Below are 23,159 nucleotides of genomic sequence, written 5' to 3' on the forward strand. Positions count from 1 at the left end.
AGACATACTGGACGGACTGGCTGGGGCTGCAAACCTCTAACTTTGAGTTTCCAGCCCTGGGACAGCCAGTGTCCTGGGTCTCTTCCAGACCCACAGTCTGTACCCTGCCAGTACAGACTCCTGGGGCCCTGCAGGTGCTCTGCAAATTGAGACCTTCCAAATTAAACACCATGGGTGCAAACAAATCAGCATTTTCAGAACTGCATTTCGTTAGTTAATTTGCAACCAGCATAAACTTGGACCTCTTCCCACCAGATTGACTGGGTCAGACCTCATTTTGATTGTTTCAGTGTTCTGAAAAAAATCACATGAATTACCTGATTGGAAGTATTGACATTGAAAAGGAACATATCCTTCATGTAAATCCTTGGCATATTGTCCAAAAGCATTCCATAGAGTGGCATGTACAAGTTTGCTATTTGTGCTTGTTTTGCCTAAAAAATAAAAGATACAACATATTCCTGAAGAAACTAACTAACATATACTAGTGGCTAAGGAAGTTTCATGTATGTTTAGCTACTGTATGAACAAGCAAATGAAAAAGAATAAACAAACAATTTCTTTACCGGCTCTGCGTATCGATCATCAAATGAATGCTTTGCCATTAAGTTTTTAAGCACAGCCAAAGCTAAGTGCCTAATATCCTGGTCTTCTTGCAAAGCAAAACCAACCTCCCGCAGCAGGACTCCAATTAGAAAATGTTTACGGCAAAATTCATTGGTCAATGTGTACTCTGGAATATCTTGGAACAGAATGGACAAGAATACTTAAATTAATGTATAAGTTACATACCCACCACCCCCCCATTTTCCAAATTTTCAATAACTTTTATTGATTTAATCCACTGTTAAACTTTGATTTCCTGATCTGACTGCCCCTTCTTGCTCCCTCACTTGCTAGAATGAATTAATCTAATTTTATTATTTCTTGAAATCATGCAGTTTTTACAATTTAATAATAGACAATTTATATACACATTCCCATATGAGACTCTCAAATGTTTTGCACGTAATAAGATGTTTTGCACTTCTTTGAGGAACAGAGTCCAAACTGTTGTTCTCATACTCTAGCTAGAAGAGTTCTAAACCACAGAGATCCATACTCATTCCACTTTTGAAAATGGTAAATAATTTTTGCCTAAGTTTGCCACAGTTAAGTGGCAGCAAAGTAAATCTTACAGCTCTCGATGCACAATTCTGCTTACTTCTTATGCAGTCATTTTGTTCATACCTGATGTTCGATATTCCTGTGTTGACTCTGAAGGCGTCACAGGGTCTTCATTTTTCATAAACATAAAACAAAAATAGGCAAAAATAATGCATATTTTTTACTTATTAAGTGTAAATAATATATTTAGTTTGTTGTTTTTTTTTTTTTAAATTTGACTCAAATTTGAATGAAACAGCTTCTACTGTTAAAGAAAGCTATGAGTGTCAGAACTGAACTCACTTTTTGGTGCTGAAAACTGAAGCAAGAAGGAGATAAGGGCCCCTAGTTTGAGAGGAGATACTGCATAGAGAGATGATTCTGCCTTCCACTGGAAGATAACTTTCACTCTCAGCAACTTAAAGGACCACATCCCAGGTGAACTCCCCAGAGTCCACGGAAAACTGTCAGAACTGGGAATTGTGCCCAGAGCTGAATCCCAGCACCTTTGAAACCAAGCGGAAAAGCACCCAGTACTGTGCATTGGCCACAAAGTTAGGTTTGAAGTAACAGATTTCAATGCACAAGATGGAATGCATGGAGGCTGCTGGCTTTGGGGCACAGGCAGGGTGGATTCACTCCAGTGGCAGAGCATAGGCAAACCTGTTCATGCTTCTCTGCAAAACAGGGGTTACACACAGTATCCCCTGCCTTGAGAAGCAGCTCAGGAGGCATTACTAACAGATTTTGAAATGGGACTCTCTTGCCTCACTGCTCCAGGTAAAACACTGCAGTATGTGTTGACCATGTAAAGTCCAAGTCCTCTTGCCAGAGGCCAAGAAAGTAAATGCACTTGGGAGAAAAGGGCTATTGCGTGGGACCTGTCTGCCGGTCCTTAGAGACACTCTGAAGGCAAAAGTACCAATGGCCTATTATCTGAGAGATGGATGTTTCCAAACTCCTGCTGCATGTCCAGTTCAGATCTTCTCCACAAAGGAGGGGCTGTCACACGGACAAGTCATACTCCCAACAGCGGCAGGAAAGCCTGTTCCCAAATAGCAGAGTTTCACAATGTCCTTATCACTGCCTCAGCTTCTTCCCCTTCCCGCTGTACCTGTTCAACCCATTCCCTAGCTCACTGCCTCCCAAGGCTACTGCAGCTTTAGTAATTAGTCCTCACAAATAGTCCAGGTCATTCACCTCAAAACTTCCAGCAAAAGAGTCACCTCCCACTGCCTAACTGGACTGTCAGGGGTGGCATTTATTTACAGGCATACTGAAATGATCTTACTTTTAGCACACTGTTTAAGTACCGCACCTGAAAAGCCATCTGGGGCTTCTGTGCCTGATGTGCAGACATGACACTTCAGAGAGTTAATGGCTACCTGCTCCTTGAACCTTCCAATAATTCGCTGTTGTACAGAAACCCTTTTGGGGTGGCACCTTACCAGGAATGTTTGAAGACCGTATGGGCAGGCACAGAGGGATAAAGTGCTCATGGTGACAGACTTCTTGGAGAAAGTCGAATTTGAACTGATGTAAAGTCTGAAAATCACAACAGGAAATGACTCAGGGAAAATGGTAAGACAGCTGCACTACTATTTATCTCTACCTTCAAAATTCGTACTCACACCCAACAACGAAACCTTACAGCGTGTTATGCCAAGCTGCGCAAATAATAAACAATTGGTTTTCATCTCTGTTGTCAAACGAACTTGTCACTATCAAACAAGCTTTTTGGATTCCTCAACTATGATTTTTCATTGAAGATGTACTGATAAATATCAGCTTGATCCAAGCTAAATATTTAAGGTATATTTAAAGCTACACTGGGTCTTTTGATAGTACATACCATAGCGTATAAACATAGTGAAGTATCTTCTCCAGTTCACATAAATTTGGGACCGTCATAATTATTATGCCTTTCCCCCCCCCCCCCCCTTTCTTTTTTTTTTCCTTCTTTTTTTGGTCAACCAAATACAAAGTTTCAGCCACATGGGCCAGATCCAAAACTTACTGATAGTGGTGAAAAGTTCCCTCTATTGATGCCAGTGGGTTCCAGCTCCGAGGGATTTGGGTATTATATAATTGTGGTATTATTTCCTTAATAACTCCCTCCCAAGAAGCCGTCCATGATCTTTTGTGGAGCCTTGCTACTACCTCAAGAATTTATCATTCCCACTATAATGATGTGCCACTGGGACATAAAGATTATACATGGCATCCAGTAGTAAATTTTTATTTCCATTTTCTTGGCTCACTGTTCTCAGTGGCAGAAAGCAGTCATTCAGGACTACCAGTACGACACTGTATCAATCTAGGTCAAACATTTGCCCTAGCACTAGAAAGTACCTGTAAAGGTCTTTTATTTGCCCTGTTGCTTGTCTGTCAGCCCCTAAATTTAAATAGTAGCATTTCTGCTGCCACTGTCAGGCTAGGATACCTGGAACATGCACTTTTCAGGGTCTACTGAGTAGTGGATGGTGGGGAATTTTTCCCTGAAAAGTTTTATTACACTGTAGTACCTTATCAGGAATACAGCTGGGCATGCAATTCAGAGTCTAATGGCAAATAAAGAAATGAAGCACCTGACATGTTTCCCAAGAACTGTGACATTTTGAGGGAACACAACAAAGAACTGAATTCTAATGAGGTATTTCAGCTTTTGAATAAATATTTCTCAAAACAATGTTTAAATGTCAATTTACAGAATACTGCAAGGGATATTTCTGTGGAATAGAAATTATGATGCTTCATTCACAATTACAATAAATTAAAACTGCAATGTTATAGACTGATATACCCACTGATATTTATTCAGACAGCAATATACACTGTTATATTTTCTGAAGAGAGAAGTCAGATTGCAGTATCATCTTTTTGGTACATAAACAATCCACTTAAAGAAGCAAAAGACACAGAAAGAAATCCTGCAGCACATTTAAACAACTGACTTCTGCTTAGGCATCTGACTGAAAATGAAAACAACGCAAGGCCTCTCTCTCCTCGAGGTCAGAAATCTCTGATTTTATTTTGTGGCTATTGTTTTCAAGTGCTGCAAAGCCTGTTCCAGTGGTACATCTGTCTCAGCTCCACAGTGATTCCACTTCCATGCATCCTGGCAGATGGCTCTGGAGGGATGCTGGGTGGCTTGCAATGTGCACGCACTTACTGCCAAGGAGGTGTTAAGTTCTCCTCTGCACACTAACTAATCTCAGGCTTTTCCGCTGGCCATTAATAGGCTTTTTTAATTAAACATCTGTTTCTGTGGTTGAATGTGTTTAGGGAAGTTTGAAATGTGGAAACAATTTTCAGATTGCATAATATTATTTACAGAATCATAGACTTCAGGCTATGACATTAATACTGACAGACTCATTCTATGTCTGTTCCAGAGATTAGGTGAAAGACCTGAGTGCAGCATGAAGTTGGTTTTAGTAAAAAGCAAAACAGACCTGGAGTAATCTCACTTATTACCTACAAATGCCCAGATCACCACTGAAGAATTATAAAAAGTTAATGGACAAAAGTTTTGTAAGCTTTTTTTGGGAAAGATGAGGCATTCAAAGTGTGCATTTTGGATACATTCTGTTATCTATCATCTTGCATGCTCTGGTATGATGGCTCAGAAATCCAGTCATGGAGGAGAAAAAGCCTATGACTCATCCTCACGGATGAAGAGTAAAAGGAGTCAAGCTGAATAATTTGGGGACCTCTTGCAGTTTGAAATTTATTGTTCAAACTGTATCACTGACTATTATAGGTATTACTGAAGAAATTCAGGCTGCAGGGAATTTTCCTCACAGCAAGCACAAACTAATTTGGAGCAGACTGGCTTTCTTGTATCATCAATGCAGTAAGAGCATACTTTTCATTCAAAGTAACTGAGATGTTACATTCTCACTTGAGTTTACACAATGATAACTTGTTCATATGCTCTTACTTTAGTCTCCTCAAAGAAAATTACTGCCAACTGCTGCTGATATTTATGGACCAAACCACAAGTGTACTCTCCAAAGAATCAAAGCTTAAATTCAGCCTTTTGCGTGCTTTGGTCTGAGCAGTCTTTGCAGAGTCTGCTCTCACAGGGCTCAGTGAGTAGTTGGACACGGCTGTTTACTCCCAGAAAAGGGGATAGATGGCTCAAAACCAAGAGGTTTTAAACACATATTTACAGTAAATGTTTTCACTGACTTGAGTTCTGAGCATGGTGAAGCCATGGAATAGATCATAAATAGTTTCAATATAAAAATATTCTGCTAGCAAGTCTCTTTGGAGAAAACAAAACCAACCAAACAAAAAAATCAAAACCATACCTTGCTATCTCCTGTTCCAAACATACTTATATAATTGTTGACCACCTTGAACACAAATCCACGATCCATAAATGTAAAACAGCGCTAAAAAAGGGGAAAAAATTTTAATATTTTATAGCCAAAAAAGCAGTACACGGCCTCACTTACCTGTTTGCCTTGCGTCACATATAAACTTGAATCATTTGCTCAGGTGAAGTTAGTCTTACAGCAGGGCAAGGAAACCCAGGGAACTCATGAATCTGGCTCAATTTTTTAATTCATTTTCATTAATAATAAATTGATCAAACTTTTCATTTTCACTGTGTCTACAGTCTAAAATAACTCTCACAGTGTACAGTGCACTAGGAGAAAGCTTATTCATGTACTGCAACACTCAATGACTAGAGGTGGTACATGATGGGAGCTGACCTGAATATCTCCTTCAGTGACAGAGCAATGACTCTTGAGGAATCAATCCAGCCACAATACTCACTGTCTATGAGCTACGTTATCTCTCTGGTAGCAAATATGCCACTACATTACTTTACAATGAGAACACTTCTCTTGCTGACTGATGGGGCTAAACAGCCAGAAGGTGTAAAGGTTTTTGAGGGCCTTGGTGCTACTGCTGCTGACATTTTTTCCTTGCAGAGTCAGCCTACCAAATAGGGAATGCAATCTTGAATTCCCTCTTTCTCTAGTGTTCCTGAACTCTGCAAAACTAGCAAAGCCCCAAGCCTTTTGTGACACAGCATTCAAACAAGGCTGCTGCAATACCAGCCTGGAGAAAGCCATATCATCTCTAACCTATGTAATTCTTTCCGGCAGACTAGATTTGAAAAGAAATTAAAACACAGCCATATGCTGTATCATAAAACACAACATTACTGCCTTCCCAGTTTAGCTGAGTAACACACAAAAATAGCATGCAAATCTGCAACACCGCCACAAGTACAACACCACACAACTACTGACTAAGCCCTTCCATCTGCGCTCCTGCCTCAAACCAGCATCATCTTCCAAATGATGTAACACTATGGATAGATACAGCTTAATGTCAGTATGACAACAGCAACTAGGGCTTCCATACGGTATCAGCAACAGAGGCCAACACAGTGGACAGCAGGTTTATCATTTATTTCACCAATGTATGAAAGGAGAAAAATCCACCTTCAGTTTGTGGTTGTTTTCCTTATAACCTCACAGGAACATTTTATTGCTGGAATACTGCTCTCTCCTAATGCTGTGCTTCAATTTGTCATTAAAGATTTGAGCCTGGGTTTCAGTGTGTACTACATACAATGCTCTGTACATCATTAATGTACATCATTCCATTAATGGAAAGGGGGAGGGTGTGTGTGTCCAGTTTAAATCTAGACTAAGTATCCAGCCACACAACTTATTGAATAGCAATTTTCCCAGCTAATTCAATGCTGGGAAAATAAAAATGATTGAGAAATATTAGGACAAAACCATAAAATGCAACCGCTTTCAGTGACTTTTCCACAGCACACATGTATTTTCTTATATTTTGTAAATGAAAGGGCATTTCAGAGTTAAAAACTATTTCACCTAATACTTGCAATTTGCTTAGGCTGGTTTGTAAAAGCTACCCACTCTGGTTGTGATTAAGAAATATTAATCCACCCACAGTCATTCAGAGCTATAGTATTTAAAGAAAAAATACCAGCTCAGCTCTAACTACAGTTTCATCCCTTACCAAACTTTTTACCCATTTGAATGTAACGTAGCAATCTGCAAAATTTGAAAACTTGGGCTCTTTCAGAGAACAGATATAAATGAATCAGAACTGCTTTAAAGCAGACTTAGATAAAGCTTTTGCATTCTCAAAGACTCAAGAAAACTGAACTATAGGTCAACACTAAAACTTGGAAATTGAGCCATCATTCACTCAGAATTGTTTTTATTCTCTTTGACTAGACTAGAATAGTCTGAAGTTTGCATTAAGTATGGGGAAGTAAGTGCATGTGCTATAATGACAGAACATCTCACCTTAAGAAATTTGGCAGCACTGTAGTTCGCATTCCTGGTTTCTTCAAGAGCATCTTTGTACTTCCAAACAACATGGTCTGCTAAGACCATCACAAGTGTATCCAGCTCAGTTTGAAATGATTCTGGAAACCTCTGAGTTCGAGAAACCTAATCAGGGAATAGATCATCATTTGAGGGAGTACAATGTTGCACATTAAACCTGAAAATACATTCAGGCCAAGAATAAACACTATAAACCACAAGTCACTCAACATAGAAGAAAAATATTCCTAGAGTTCCACAGATCTCTTCTGAGTATAAACCAAAGAACAATCTGGTCCATAGGAAAGTGGGAAATCTTATCCTTGGATTTCAGCACAAGCATACTAAGAGCATCTTTGATAATCAGGCAGAAAAGCGGTCAAAACACTGATTTCCAGCTATGTAAGGTTTGCTCAAAGCAAAGTAGAGTTTCTAGATCATTTATTTGCTGTCTGGCATAATCACTTGTTGGGTAACCTGCAGAAATTAGAGAATTCTCATTCCATTCTAACCCACACGTTACAAAGCTGATGCAACTGTTTTTTTGGCCTACCAGTTCTGTACAAGCAAGAATAGGTTTGAGCCTAGCAGGTAATATGATGTTTTTGTGGATAAAACCAATATTTTACAAAGTGTAAAAGCACTTCTTTTTTGACCAGTCAAGAAGAAAAGTCCAAGTATGTGTATTTCCCAGGATTCCACATTTTAGATTTTCCTAAGAGACAGCTTGCCTACTTAATTAAGATCATGTATATACTTACCTTTGTTTTGTTTGTATCAACCAAGTGCTGTGCCATTGATTTTAAGATAACTGCAAAGAAGAACCAGGAATGCTGCGCAAAAGAAGGAAAAAAGAGATTAGGAAAAGTGATTATCAGATAAACACTTTACAATGCATTACCATTCCTTATAGATGGATTGCATTTCTCAGTAATGCACAATGATAAACTCTGTGTGACAAATAAATTAAAGAACCTAAGTGCCATGTATTGGAGTGACACTGGATCATGTCCTTAAGAGAGCTGAAGCCGTCTCAGACACTGTCACTGTGCTTCTGTGCAATAAGGAGCCCACAAACACCACTCCTACAATCTCTCCATTCCTGCTGAGCACTGCCTTCATTGTTTGTTTGCAGGTAAGTGGCAGAAGTGGAGGATGCAGAGAACCTCAGAGAACAGAAGCTGAGAATAAACTGCTTTGTTAGTTCCAGCAGCTTGGTAATTTGGCCCAGAATAAGATGGTGCTTGTTTAAAGGATAAACAGGGTGGTTCCTCAAGTACCATTTGTAACAGTGAACAGGTAGGATACAGATTAATATGTGTATCCTCACATATCTCAGGGGATATGTGAAACAAATACACTCAAAAAGGTTACAAATTGCCACCCCCCCCCCCAACAAACCCAACCACAAGTACTTTTCCATGGCCCAGGTTTCCTGCAGGCCAGCTTTTCTGCTTTTTTCAGCCTATTTTTGCTATTCCAGTGGCTCAGCACAGGAAATCGGAACAAGTTCACTCTGAACTGTTGAACATATTTTTGCCACTGGGAACTCCTGAGCTGCACTGGCTAGCTCTTATACCATATCCAACAGGATCAGTGATGGGGCTTGCACATGTATGAATCATTAGACCTTGTTTGATATGAGAAATCTCAGGAAACCTCAATCATTTTCATTTTGGTCACTGTCAATCAAAAGCAGCAGCTGAAATCAGATATGAATGTCCTACTTACAGATGAATATTCACCCTGCATCTTCCAAAATAAAAATTAAAACAAAGTATCCTAAAAGTAATTGCTCATATCATATTGTGTAAGAATTAGGTTTCTGACTCAGACTATGCTGTAAAAGAAACGAGGAATTCTATTATGCAAACCATGGCATTCTGAGAAATGTGTTATGCTGAGAAACTGTAGCAAGTCTGGTAAGTCGGTCTGTTGAATCACTGCAGGATGTGATTTGTGCAAAGCTCATATGGGGAAAGAGGATTGGAGAAAGAGATGTCACAAGTGAGTTTCAGGCAGAAAACCAGTAGTAAATCCACAAATGTGCTAATTCAAGCTATCATTCACCTTTAAAACCTGTTTCACAGTTACTTGGTCATTTAACTTCAGAAGACCAGTCATATTCTTGGCCACCTCCTCATGAACAGTCCTTTCTTCAAATGATTTGGTCCGGAACACATACTGAAGAAGAAAGGAAAAATAAAAATTATCAAAATGTATATTAAAACAAATATAAAAAACCTCAGCAGGAGAAGATAAATTATTTATACACCACTAACAGCTGACAATCTTTGCCGCCAAAATATCTTGACTGAACAATACAGTCACATAAAATTTAATTCCCCTAGCAGTAACAGCACAACACTGCTCCCCTACAAAATCCCAGTTTTAAACACAAGTTCCTGTTGATTTCAGCTTAATGTGAACCAAGAGGAATTTCTGCTTAAAATCAGTGCTACAATTTATTTTTTCAATAAAGCATAGGATCCTGACACCTCTAAACTGCCTTTCAAGCCATTTCACCAGGTGAAAAAAAGAATAAGCAAGCAGAGGAAGTACGGAGGGTTTTTCACCCACCTAGTCAGGGCCACCTTTCACTTGCTCCTTTCTTCCACTGGCAACGGCTAGGCAGAGCTGGTAACAACTCTTCATCCTGAAAGGTGTAGAGCACCCACTGGAGCTGACAGAAGGGGAAAACTACACCCCTTTTAGAAATCAAGACCTCAAGGGAGGAATTTATCACCAAGTTGCACAGAACTCCTAAATCTAGTATGAGTTTTATTCAACATTTTAAGCTAATAATTTGGTACTGGGATCCATTACTCCTTCCCTAAAGCAAGAGCTCTGCCAGTGCATCAGGTGAGATGAAATACCTTTTCAAGTCAACAAGGTAGGTGAAAGAAAGGAATATCACTTGAAAATATCTTATTAATATTCAGTCTTGTTTCCAGAGCAGATGCCATAAGCTTCTCCCTATGCAGTTTGACAATTCTGGGTCCAGTTATTTAAGTCAGTGTAATTTTGCATTATTATTGCATCTGAGTGACTCACAATTCTCAACTTAGTTATTCCCAAAACAACATTTCTAAAGTAGGTATTCATTTCCTTACAGATGGGCAAGAGAGATTAACAGTTATTGGCTTTGGCTGCTGCTGGAAATGGGAAAACAGGCTAAATGAACTTCTGGTGTAGCCTAATAATCACCTGTTATTTCAAAGATATTTAGCCACAATAGGTGTCTATTGCAATTTTGAAAAGTTATTGAGTACTACATTTAATTAACTACATTTAAATGTTACATAGGTTATTTATTTTGGAGCCTGAATAGTTCTGCTGGACCTCAGCAGAATTCCTCTGTGCTTAAATCAGAGCACTTGAGACTAAAATTTGACTACTAAGATGCTGAGATGCATCACCTGTAAACACATACTTTCCTGCAGTATGAAAGTAAATCCATACCATAGAAATACCAAGCAACAGTTGTCAACACTGAGATTAAAATAGTTTTCCCATTTAGCAACCTAACTCCTACCATTTTTTCATTATTATACCCATGAACATGCTAAGGTTTCTGGGTTCATCAGGAATGTATTTGCTTTCACTTTATTCCTAAAGTTAATTTACTCCCCCCCCCCCAACTTATGTCACATATAATAGTCATAATCCACAAATGAAATGTATGTTATGAAAACTACTTGTTGCACAGTGAATTAGAATATCAGTTACAGCCAGAAGCCCATACAGACATTTGTCACTCATAGCTTCTTTCCATGACTGTGGGGGATCTCTCATTGCTATCACGACCTCCAGTAGTTCTGTCACCACTGAACCAGAGCAGGCCAAGAGACAAAGTGATGGCAATGTCTACTTCAATTCTTCTAACAACCTGCAATTCTCCTCTATGCTGCTATTTGAAATACACAAATAAGTTAATAAATATAACACTCAAAGATATTATAACTTACTCATTACTGATTCATCTAGTAAGACTCAAAATTTTCCAGCCCTCTCCCTCACAATTAAAAGGGAGGGAAAAAAAACAAAAAAGGCAAGTGAATGGAAAAAAACCCCAGTGTAACAGCCTTAAATGAGGTTCGTCTATTAATTTTTCTACCCATGCCCGTAACAGCAGTTAATGTATTCTTCTACTTAAAAACATGCTGTTCATAAAATTCTCAGCTTATAAAGCTGTTACCCAAATATACTATTGATGAGATACTTGCTGGCCAATAGCATTATTCATACTCATTTAATGGATATTCAATTGATACAGATAATAAGGAGATCATCTTCAAAGAGGCCACTCCTTTGGCTTTTTAAGTAATACTACAGTTTGCCCGGAATCAAATTCCATACACAGAACATATCCATATATATATTCTATATATACCCTCTCCTTCAAAACAATAATGGATGAAAAACCTTAGTAAACAGGGAACAGTTACAAGAATCTGAACTCCACAGATGAGAAAGGAATTTATGCACAATAGCGCATGCAAAGACACAGGATCTTGAAAGTAAAATCATGACTTAAGAAAATAATCAAAAGCTTAGTTAAAAAGCTACAGCTTTCTAAGAAACACACAGCTATCCTGCAACCATGAAGAGCACCCAGAAGTACCTCTTCCATAAAAATTACCACCTGTGGATACCTTTCAACTACAATGAGGGCAACCCCATAAATGTGTAATACAGACAGCCAGATATTTTGAAGTGATAAATCCCACCACAGTCAAGAGGAATGCTGCAAACTGCGAGCAAACTACATTAAATGTCTCTTACTGGTATCTATCTAGCTGAAGCTTCATGATCTTTCATGTATTTATCTCCCCCTTCCCTCCTCCCAAACCCTGCAAGGTGGGAAATTCTGAGTTTAACACTATTTCACAAAGACTGATGCTAAGCCTATGCTCCTAGAAGCTCAGTGGAAGTGCATTTGCACTAGGTCTTACTTCTAAAATATAAGTAAGCTCTAGTCATCAGCTGAGTATGGGGAATTGTCCCTCCCACATCCCAGTACCCTTTAAGAGTGCCCTGCAGCTTCCTCCTCCCGTGCTTGTTCAACCCGATGTGCTATGGAAAGCAAGCTGCACCATGCAGAGGAAACACGAGCAGCCCGTTGTCCTCCTCAGCAGAGTAAGGCTGCGAGCCAGGATGCAGCCGAGTTTGGTGGAGAAGGACACTCCATGGAGTGTCCCTGCTCTACAGGATGTCCTTAAAGCACAGAGAGGCAGTGTAATTTGTTCAAGGTGACACAAGAAACTTGTGGCAGAGGAGGAGAACTGACTCAGCCTCTTCCAAATCTTATGTTAGCTTCCTAACCAGCCACCCAGCCTACCAGTGGCAGAAAGCTATGACGCAAATGCAGAGAAAGCTGCAAACAAGTACAGCTAAGAGTAAACAGGAAAAAAATCACACAAAAACCAACCCCCTCCCCCCAAACAGTCAAATAGTTAACAGTATAACAGCAATCATACCGTCACATAAGAATTGATACAGTTGTCTAGTTGTTCTTCATGGCACTTAGCAACAATGTTAGTAAGAACCCTGCAAGATTAAAAAAATAAAAATAAAAATTGAGCTGGTTTGTGTCATAAGGCAGAGAAAGTCTATCTGATACATCACACTGTTCTGTTATTGTAACCTCATTTAAAACAGTCCATGAGGGATGTGATCCAAATGATGAATAGCATGTGCAGACACTGTCCCACTGGGAAAAAACAGTTACTCCTTGAGCCCTCTGCTTGCATGGATTGTGCTGTTATTTATGCATTCGGCCAGCTTTAATGATTATAACTGTACTAACATTACAACAAAAGAAAACTATTAACTAACTAAAGCTTATACAGACCTTAGATGATTAGGAATAAGGAAAATTAGATAATGTTAATCAAACAGAGAAGCAAGAACATCTTTCTGTGGGAGTGCTACTTGTCAGGTTCTCTCAGATCCTGGTAATGCTATAAAGCTCTGATGGCACTTGCTTATGATGGCACTGTTAATCAAAGACAAATACAAGCCTAGGCTCAAGCCCGAGCATGCCCCTCTCCTGCACTGTTTGCCCATAACCTCGGACTCAGGCCGAACCTGAGTGCCGAAGCACTCAGGAGCAAAAGGCCGAGCACAGCACCCTCTCGTTACTGCGCAGCAGAGAGAGGCTGGACACTTGGTGCAGCAATAGGTGCTCTGAGCTTCTGCAGATCAGCTTCGTGATCAGAGACACAGAGTAAAATTGCCTGGGTCATGCCAGCACCCACTCTCACAAACTGAGCTTTTACTAACAGCAGAGATGGCACTACCTGAGACCAAGTGTTTCGGCAAAGTTTTCTCTTCAATTTGTACATGGGCCATCTTTGAGATCATCCTGTTTCAGAAAACACAAGTCCGAGCAAGAAGTCTTCTTCAACTTAACCATGAGATTTCCTCTTGATTATTGGGATCTCATTTTTTCAGAATACTTAATATAGAAAAGACTCTGCAATTTTATGATCTTATTTTTATGTTAAAAGAATGGGGAGCAAACAGTTCATGATTCTCAAATGTCAAAAATTAGTGAACCATATCTCAAATTCAGGGGTATGCATAATAACAGTATGACTAAAATGGATTATTAATATGCCTGACTGTGGTCCACATACAAGTAGTCATTTTGACTAGCTTGGTGATTTGAGTGTTTTCTGCCGATTCTTATTATTGGATTCAACAGCTTTGTAATTCTTTTAAGTCAGTATTTTTCATATATCTCATTTCTTGCTGTTAGTAGGAGAAGTAAAACTTGTAGCAAAACACAAAAGCTATGACAAAATTAGTTGTGTCTATTCCAATCCTTCAGCCTTTATTCTGATTTGAAATTGAAATGAGTTCTGGCAAAGATGAGACAGAGAAATGATGACATGACTGGGCCCCCAGACAAGTAAAAAACCGTGAAAGAGTATAAAAGGAATAATGTTTTCTCCCCAACACATAAGCTAATCTATGCTCTCATTCTGTTGTTGTTGCTTTTAATATGTTTAACACAAGCTGCTTCAAGCTATTCACAACAAAATACAATGTGTGTATATATAGGACACATCAATGAATGGCACACACAGCAGACATGCATATTGCTGTTGACATCAACTCTACCAGCACAAAAGCTACCACACATACAGAGAAAGACTGAGAATCCTTCTTTTCTTTTTTTTGGCCAGGTAGTTGTATAGTCCAAATCTGAAGCATGAAAAAATTAACATCCTTCCATTTTTCCATCTAATCATTAAAACTATTTTTTAAACAGCTGCTTCTTATATAGCATTACCTTTCCAGTCATTTAACTGATACTGAAATTCTAGCCTGGGACACAATTCTTCATCCTAACTAGCCTCAACATCAATTGATTTGTTGGCCATAAAGGGGTGCTGAAAAAAGGTCCAACAACCCCTCTCCCTTTGAAAACAGTATGCAGTGATGAAATCACACACATTTACAAGGAAACATTCTTCTAATCCTAGTGCCTAGCTGTGGTAAAACTGGACTTTGCCCTGCAAGGTGCCATGACCCTTTGATAAGGGATATTGAAACTTTAGCTTTCCAACGCTAAGATGAGGAATTCTGCTTCCTTGCTCCTTTAAGTTTTCCTAATTAATCTTTCTTCAGGAACTAATTCTGAAGAACAATCTGTGGAAAGAAAGAAAATATACTGGCAGCAGATTAGTCTAACAGGGCTGCTGAGGACAGTTGTCATTTTCTCCTATTAGTTGTACAGTAGTCCCCATGTTTAGCTACTGGCAAGTACAACAAAAATACTGCTACGGCCAAAAGAAAATGCAATGCAACTTTTTGTCCTCCTGCCGAGACCAATAATAATCTCTCCAGTATTTTTTTTTTCCTGCTGCCCTGATTAACAGCATCAATAAAGACAATTTCGTTATGTGAGGGATGTGAGACTTGGCAAATCATTCCAGCTGTTTGCCTGCTCACTGGAAAATGTTTCCATTGCTCTTCAGTTATTGCTGATACACTCTAATTAAAAAGTGCTCCAGAACAGTGTGACCTGGTTGTTTGACTCTGCATTGGACGTTGCAAGATGCTAAGCTCTTCCTATGCTGAACTCCACATCCTCAGACCCAAACCTAAAGCAAAATTGATACTCAACTTTGTTAGGAAACACTTAGCTCCTTAAGAATGAGACCTTTACCTATGATTGCCTCAGGGTACAGAGACACATCCACCATGGTCAATGATTTCCGAGTTGGTATCAGTCAGCCATGTGATACCATGCTCTTCTATGCATTATGTCGCAGAGCCGAGTGTTAAGGGGGAAGCAAGCATTCTCACCCACTGAAGTCTAAATGTCATACTCAGCGTTTGTAAGAGCAGCTATAATTGGACTAACATTTGCACTCTAGAGTGAATTCTTCTCCTCATACAGAAAATACTCAGATACCTGGTAACAGCTGTTGTAACTTCATCATCACTGTTTTGCACCAAAACCCAGAAGAGTTGATTCAGGACCACAGGAAGAAAATTCATAATTACATGGATCTTCTCAATCCTCAGCAAATTCTGTAACGGATGTAAGAAAGAAAATGCAATGAAATCCAACACGAGCAATGAAAGCTGATTACTTGCTTTCCTGCTTCGGCAGGTAAAATGCAGTGCAGCCACTGGTGTAATAGCAGTAGGAAAACAGGACAAATAAGTAGAGGATCGGTTGCCCATGGAGTTTGTTTTAAATATGACCATCAACACAACTGTAGGTATTGTCTAAATTTCAGAATTCCAATATTTTGCTCTACTCTGACTTAAGGAGGCAGGGGAGGAGGGAAGAAAGCGAGAGAGAAACCAAACCCAATTTTCATATTTCATTAAGGATACGTATGTCAGAACAATAAAAGAACTTAATTACTATTTTCAAGACATGCAATTCCTAATATTTTTAGGAAAACTCATTCTTTTTATGCAGAGAGCTGATAAACTGAACTTGTAACTAAAATACTTATGTTAAAAGCACATTGGTAAAAAGTAGTATTGACACTCTAACCTGACTGGACTGACATTGTATTATCTTCTCTGATCAAGGAGGATATTGAACTTCTAATTAAAAAAACCCCCTCCTTTGAATTCCTCCTAGTTTTTTTATTTCAGTCATTTTCAAATAATTCCAGAATTTCTTCAAAGGTGTTAGTGATTTATAAATAAAAGCAAAATATTCTAGGGAAAATTACTTATTCCCTGGCTATATTGCACAGTCGATCCCGTGTCGCATACAACACTGTTTCTATTTTCTAATAAAATTACTGAAGTCTTTTTAAAAAGTAAACTATCAACAGCAAATAAAGAACAGTGCAATTCTGGTAGTTTAGGTAACTGACTTACTGTCCATAAAGTTGTGAAGCTTTTATGGATTCCTAAACTTTGTCCAATATGCTCAATGGTTTCCCCAAAATTAATAGTTAAGGGCTTCATTCTGTAGAGGTATAACCTCTAAATAACACTGATGCTTTGATTTTTGAAAAACTCCCTTAATCATTTCTTTAAATTAAGACAGTATTTAAAACCAAAGCAACCCCTTTCAGGTCTACCTGCATTTATCAACAGAAGTAGTATCCACCTTTAGGAACTTGCCCAGAGAACTGGCATGATTTATTGCAACTTACTGTTTGCTTATTAAAGCAAACATCTCTTCCCAAGCAGCTTTATAAAAATCTGATTAAGGTACACTCAAACAGAAAAACATTAACAACGAAGGAAAGGGGGAAAGCACCTACATGACAGTAACATCTAAATCCCAAAACACCTATTAGATTTTACAGACTGCTAAAATGAAAAATAATAATTAAAAGTCATATGCATGATGTTTTAGAGCTAGCACTGTGGAACAGTGTCACAGCTACCCTTCAGTCCTTTTGCTTATCTTCCTGTTGAAGTTCAGTAAGCAGATTGCAAAGCAAGAACGCTGAATTTCACCATTCATGAACAGGTAAAGAATCATGGCCCTACATTTATCTGCTGCTCTTCTAATTTGCTTGCTATACTCCCTCTTTGTCACAGCTTTTGACTTCTACTGAATACAGTCACACTTAATGCAGTTCTTGCTTATTCGTTTCATCTCTGCAGAAAGGGTATGTTCTTTCTGATTTCAGAACTTGACAGGCAATGAGCACCCTTGACGTATACATGCAGAATGCCCTAAACAGCCCTCTGGATAGCATTCAGGTTGTTAGAGTAAAAGTACAGGGTGCCAAGTAGGAGGTAAACATAAAATGTACCTAAGGCAAGAGAGGACTAGCAGGAATACTGTAGCTCTACAGGCTACAGCTCTTTTTCGCAGACATTCCTAGAGCAACGTGACACCATTCTTTAACAGGATTTGAGGCTTGGCATAGGCTGGATTATCAAAGTTGATGGGGCAGATGCAGCCATGCTCTAAATGAGGAGGGATGGGAGACAGCTCTGTGACCAGTAATGCATCTGTCACATCCAGTAAGTCTAACTGGAGTCATGGACCCATTGCCTCCTGGTAAGTCTATGCCATATTTAGAATTATGCAGTGATGGATCAGTTGAGAGAAAGCCCTAATATAATTTTATAGCACAGTTCACGCTGCAGGTGACTTTACCTTACAAGAATTGATAAAGTTTGAGGTAGGAGGCTGAGATAGATCCTTTTCCCTTTCTTGGCACTGATGAAAAAAGTTATTCAGGTATAGATCCTAAAATGATAAACGTTTACATTAACGTATTTTATATAAAGGATTAGAATTCAATTCCATAAATTTGTTAGAGCAATCACCTCTGATACCAAAACACACACTTGGTCCCTACCACCTTAGGCATAAGAGACAGAAAGACAGATCAACTTATTGAGCCCAACCCATTGGCCAGCACAGCTTGCTATATACAACTTATTTCTAGGTGCTTTGACCACTCTTTTTTCAGTGTTGTGAGCAATTAATTTTTTCTTCACAGTCTAAGGGATTTCAATGGCCAGATTTTTTTTTTCTTCCTAGTGCTCATAATTTATTTTCTTGCTGTTTAAACTGATATTCCACGATTTTTCTGTTAGTATAATCTTAAATAATTTATATTTTTCCTTAAAGTGTGTATTCCATCATTGCCATCTTGCCCTTCTACATTCAAATAACCTTTAAATGTTAGAGAAACAAATTTGTACAAGATTTTAAAATGTCTTTCAGACATTCCTTGACACTTTTTGTTTGTAAGCAGGTAACATAGCGAAAAGGAAATTTGGCTTACCTGAGTATTTACTGTGGATACAACAAAAGTAGAGACTTTGAAAAGTGGTTTCCCACTATCTACCCATTTTACATCACAGCCGATCTGCTATTAAAACAAAAATGAAACAAAACAAAACAAAAATTTTCCCACTTATTTCCTACTTATTCAAGTCTGCATCAAATTTTCACTGCATAGCTTTGCATATGCACGTGCATGAACTCTGCTGGCTACTGTGCTTTCACAGCCGCAGAATTATTGCAATACAAACCCACTTTTCAGCACGTCCATGAACATTATCATTCAAGGGACCAGATCACTGCCCCACGCTGTCCTCATGACAACAGTAAAACAAACAAAAGGAGGCAGAAATAATCCAAACTGGACAGGATCAGTAGGAAAATGTGATATCACACCACAAAACTGGAGAATGAGTCATGATCATGGATCACATCAGCTGGAGAATGAATGTCATATGACCCGAGTTTGTGAAAAGAGTTATTTTTGATCACTCTCATTCACATTTTGGAGAAGTTAGGTGTGATATTGTAGAATACACAGCTATAAAATACACTTTTTCATATACACCTGTGAATCGGCAACATATGACTCTCAGTCCAGTGGTACATATATTATTTCATATACTCAATTATATGCACATGAATATTCTAAAACAGATACTCTATTTATCATTTACACTTACAGGTAAGTGCAAATGCAAATCTGATCTCATGTGAAACATCTGCAAATAAATGCTCTGTGCCATTTGAATAATATGAAAGTATGAATTAATACCTTTCCACTAGTTGGTTCTTGAAGGCTCAAGTAATTGGGAGGCAGACTGCTTGCCACTGGCACATTGTATTCTTGGGAAGCTAACTGGGCTTCTTTCAACAAAGGCAGCCATGCGTATCCCACTGCACACAAGAACAAATAGATATGACTCTTTGGAAAAACAAGCTTCTCAAGTTCAAAAGGAAGACAGTAATATCCAGCCAGAAATTCTTCAATCCTTATTTGAATGTACATAATTTATATTTATAATTGAAAGTAATTCTACTACAGGTACCTGGTGTTTCCAGAGCCTCTTTCTTTTTGGCATTAGCTTTTGCATTTATGTCACAGGTGACATGATAAAATGAAAACAGAATGTGGTGTTTCTTATGGAGTTGAGTGGGAAGTTCAATTTTCACCTGAAATGTAAAATGTGACACCTCACTTTAGTTTAAAAGTCGGTTAAATCAGGCATCAGAATTGGTCTAAATGAGTGACATCTCTCTCTACACAGAGACCTAAGTACAGCCTGCCTTTACTGGGTAATGTTTGTCTGCATGAGTAATAGATGCTCTCTCAAGGAAATTGTTTAAGATGATCATCCATCACTTTTACTTAAAACAGCTTTTTTCCTCTCTGTCTTGTGGATGAATATTTGCATTTATGATGAAAGAGCGTAAGATGAAAGAGGACAGAACTAAAGAGTGATGGACCCTGCTTACAAGTGATCACCTGCACTCTAGCAGCCATAAATAGCCATCACCGTTCTCATATTTTCAGGATGACCAAACCAAAAACTAAAATGACATCTCTGCTACTGCTTCATCATCATTTCATGGCAAAGACCAAGTAATAATGACTGACATGAAAATAAACTTTTATTTATGACTTCTACTCAGTCTTAAATCCCATACCATGTCATCCATGAATCCCTACAGAGTGGGTTTGAGGTATTATAAACCTACTGGAATAAAAATACAAAGTAATCAAAACATGCTACCATAGGAACTAATAAAAAGGACCCCTTGCCCTTGTGAGCTATGATAAAGTTTATCCAAGCTAATCCTCTGCTTAAAGCAAGGTTTAGAAATTGTTGATAAATGCTTCCAGTGTTAAATCAGATTATGGGTAAGAATCTAATACCATAAACATAGATATGAATTGGGCATTCAAACATGGAGATTAAGACAACTTTCTTGATAACACCCTACATTGTTTTAAAGACTGCACTTGCTGTACTAGGAACATTTAGGACAGGTGCATACCTCTTCCAGCCAAATCAGCTATTAAGATCTGAATTCAGCTCTTCGTTCAAGTTGAAAGTAATCTGCCCAAACCAGATGGCTCACTAGCATCACATGAAGGACGTTTTCCGATGTGTTAAAACCCAAAACACTGCTCGCAAAGGAGTAGCAGAGGGTTCAAGATCTCTGAAGATGTAATGCTTTAAGTTCCACCTCAGTTCCTAAACATGAATCTTAAAATTGATACTTCACATGTAGTTGTACATTATCTGCTGGTCTTGCCCCTGCCATTTTATCAAAATAAATTTTAACTGGAAAAGGAAGTTTTTCCAAGATCAAGCCAACAATTTGGAAAACGCTGGCTATATACTAACGCTATTTGCCAGCCTTATCGCTACACATAGAGCAGTAGTGGAAAATCCAGAACAGACATGTGACATTCACAGGCCATCAAACAGCCTAGTCACTGAAGGGGCGAAATTAAGTTCACCTGCAGAAAGCCTGGGGAATCAATACTTGGTGTTGGTGAAATGTAAAGACGCATGTGCAACTACCATTTGGCAAAGGCCAACGTATGAACTCTATTCCATAGCTGCATCCTCAAAGGCACCAGCTAAATGACTTGCTGCAGCCACTGCACATCACTGTACATTCTGTTCAGACCACTGGATCAACAAAAATGCCCCAATGCAGATCTTGTATCTCAGAGAGGGATTTTTTCTGACATTTGGCTCCACCCTTCATCATAATGTTTACTGTTTCCATTAAATTCAGAGATGCAGCTGGACCCTTAATGTAATCCAGACATGCATTTTAGAGAGCTAGACTGTTCCTAATTAATTCTACAGTATCTTAACTGTACTCAGAACATCTTACAAAACAAAGGCTTCACTGAGTTGAATTAAGAAAAAAACCCCAAATGTGAGACTGTATGTAAATCTACGTAACACAGGCCCATCCAGATACACAAGCAATTGTAACAGAAGTATTCTTTACACATATTTTGCTGTCTCATTGGCAAACATGTGGGATTGGCAGACATTTAATGAAAGAAAAAGCAGACTGACCTCATCATAGAAATCAGGGTTCTGGGAATGATGTAGCACAGCGGTGTAGGCTGCTGTTGTAAATAATGGTCCACCTGGCTTCCCATAAATACACTGATAAAAGTAACATGCTTTAATTAAATTGTGAAATTCTGCTGATTATACTAGTCTTGGTATATCTAATATGCATGTACATTGAAAACAGTATTATGGAAGATTGATAATTACTTTAATCACATATTAAAAGAAATATTTTAAGTGCTCAAACCTGCAATTTTTTATACACACTTCCAGTAAAAGTCCACTGATTCTGTGAAAATTACCCTACATTGTACTAAGCAATGCAGACTCCTTAGACTTCTTCCTTGCCATTACCAATTTCAGAGTTTTCTGCAAAAAGCTTTACAAAAGCTATTTCACTTTCATGCAGTTCAATACACAATACAATGCCCTCACTGACTTTTCAGTGTTATAAAAGCTACACCAGTTAACAATCTCCTCCCTGGCAGAGTCCAGTCTGGAGGCTCTTGATTACTGAGCGATGGCAACTTTATTTATTGGTGGGGAAACTACAGTACAACAATACTATGCAATAGCCCTTGGTCAATAGCAAAATCAAGTCTCAGGTTCTTCTAATTTCGTGCCTCGCTCTTTTCAATCAAATGTCCTGAGCTCAGTGAGAAATGTACAGTAACCAGTAAATTTTAGAATAAGCAAGTTGCACTGTAAAAAATAGTTAAGTTTTCTATTATGGTCTTCCTTCCCCTCCACCGGTCACAAAGCCAGCACTGCAAAATGGCACTGTGAGGTGGCATCACTTAGGACCACCTGGGATCAAACAGAACTACAGTGCAAATGTAGAAGGATGCATGACAACATTCACTCTTTAATTGTTCCAGGTTAGCATATCCCTGGTTCCTGGGCTTTATAAGTAATGCCCTCAAAAAGATTGTTCTCTGAATATACTCTTGTTGTGGCTCACCTTCAATGGCTTCGCTCCTTCTTCATCAGAGCTTTTAAATTCAATGCACACTGTTATATTCCGTGCCTGAAAAGACAGGAACGTATTAAAACAGATCAGAAATAGGGTACCCATAAAAACACAGTCAAACTATAAGGACTGAAGTAAGCTCTTTTCAAAATCTAGGAGAAACATGCAGATGGTGTATCAACATTTAAAATGCCTTTAAGTCACAGTGATATCACTAAAAATAATATTTCCAAGAAGAACTGGAAAATGCAAGCCAGGCCTCAAACTGACTGTGTAGAAGCAGATTTTAAAGTGACCAGCACTTACCTTGTCTGGTCCTTCACTAATTTTCAATCACCACGAAAACACACATAGTATTCAAGTTTCATTTAAGAACTACAAATATTATCCATGTTAATTTTATCTGCACA

The 23,159-nt window shown here is 38.6% G+C and overlaps 1 protein-coding gene across 1 annotated transcript in view; it reads right to left on the reverse strand.

Moving 5' to 3' along the window:
* DOCK10 (dedicator of cytokinesis 10) overlaps positions 1-23,159 on the reverse strand; it is a 137,597-nt gene that overhangs the window by 31,704 nt on the left and 82,734 nt on the right. The window contains exons 18-33 of the mRNA XM_010568290.1: positions 22,741-22,806; positions 21,780-21,872; positions 19,764-19,887; positions 19,490-19,611; positions 18,716-18,802; positions 18,079-18,171; positions 15,904-16,022; positions 12,956-13,025; positions 9,546-9,659; positions 8,237-8,308; positions 7,455-7,601; positions 5,463-5,546; positions 2,595-2,691; positions 1,231-1,275; positions 567-742; positions 318-434 (exon numbers count right to left, since the gene is read on the reverse strand). Of these exons, the coding sequence (XP_010566592.1) occupies positions 318-434; positions 567-742; positions 1,231-1,275; positions 2,595-2,691; positions 5,463-5,546; positions 7,455-7,601; positions 8,237-8,308; positions 9,546-9,659; positions 12,956-13,025; positions 15,904-16,022; positions 18,079-18,171; positions 18,716-18,802; positions 19,490-19,611; positions 19,764-19,887; positions 21,780-21,872; positions 22,741-22,806 (1,626 nt within the window). The remainder of the gene's footprint in view (positions 1-317; positions 435-566; positions 743-1,230; positions 1,276-2,594; positions 2,692-5,462; positions 5,547-7,454; positions 7,602-8,236; positions 8,309-9,545; positions 9,660-12,955; positions 13,026-15,903; positions 16,023-18,078; positions 18,172-18,715; positions 18,803-19,489; positions 19,612-19,763; positions 19,888-21,779; positions 21,873-22,740; positions 22,807-23,159) is intronic.

This window comes from Haliaeetus leucocephalus, unplaced genomic scaffold (assembly GCF_000737465.1).
Source record: "Haliaeetus leucocephalus isolate CR32 unplaced genomic scaffold, Haliaeetus_leucocephalus-4.0 Scaffold240, whole genome shotgun sequence".
Lineage (NCBI taxonomy): Eukaryota > Metazoa > Chordata > Aves > Accipitriformes > Accipitridae > Haliaeetus > Haliaeetus leucocephalus.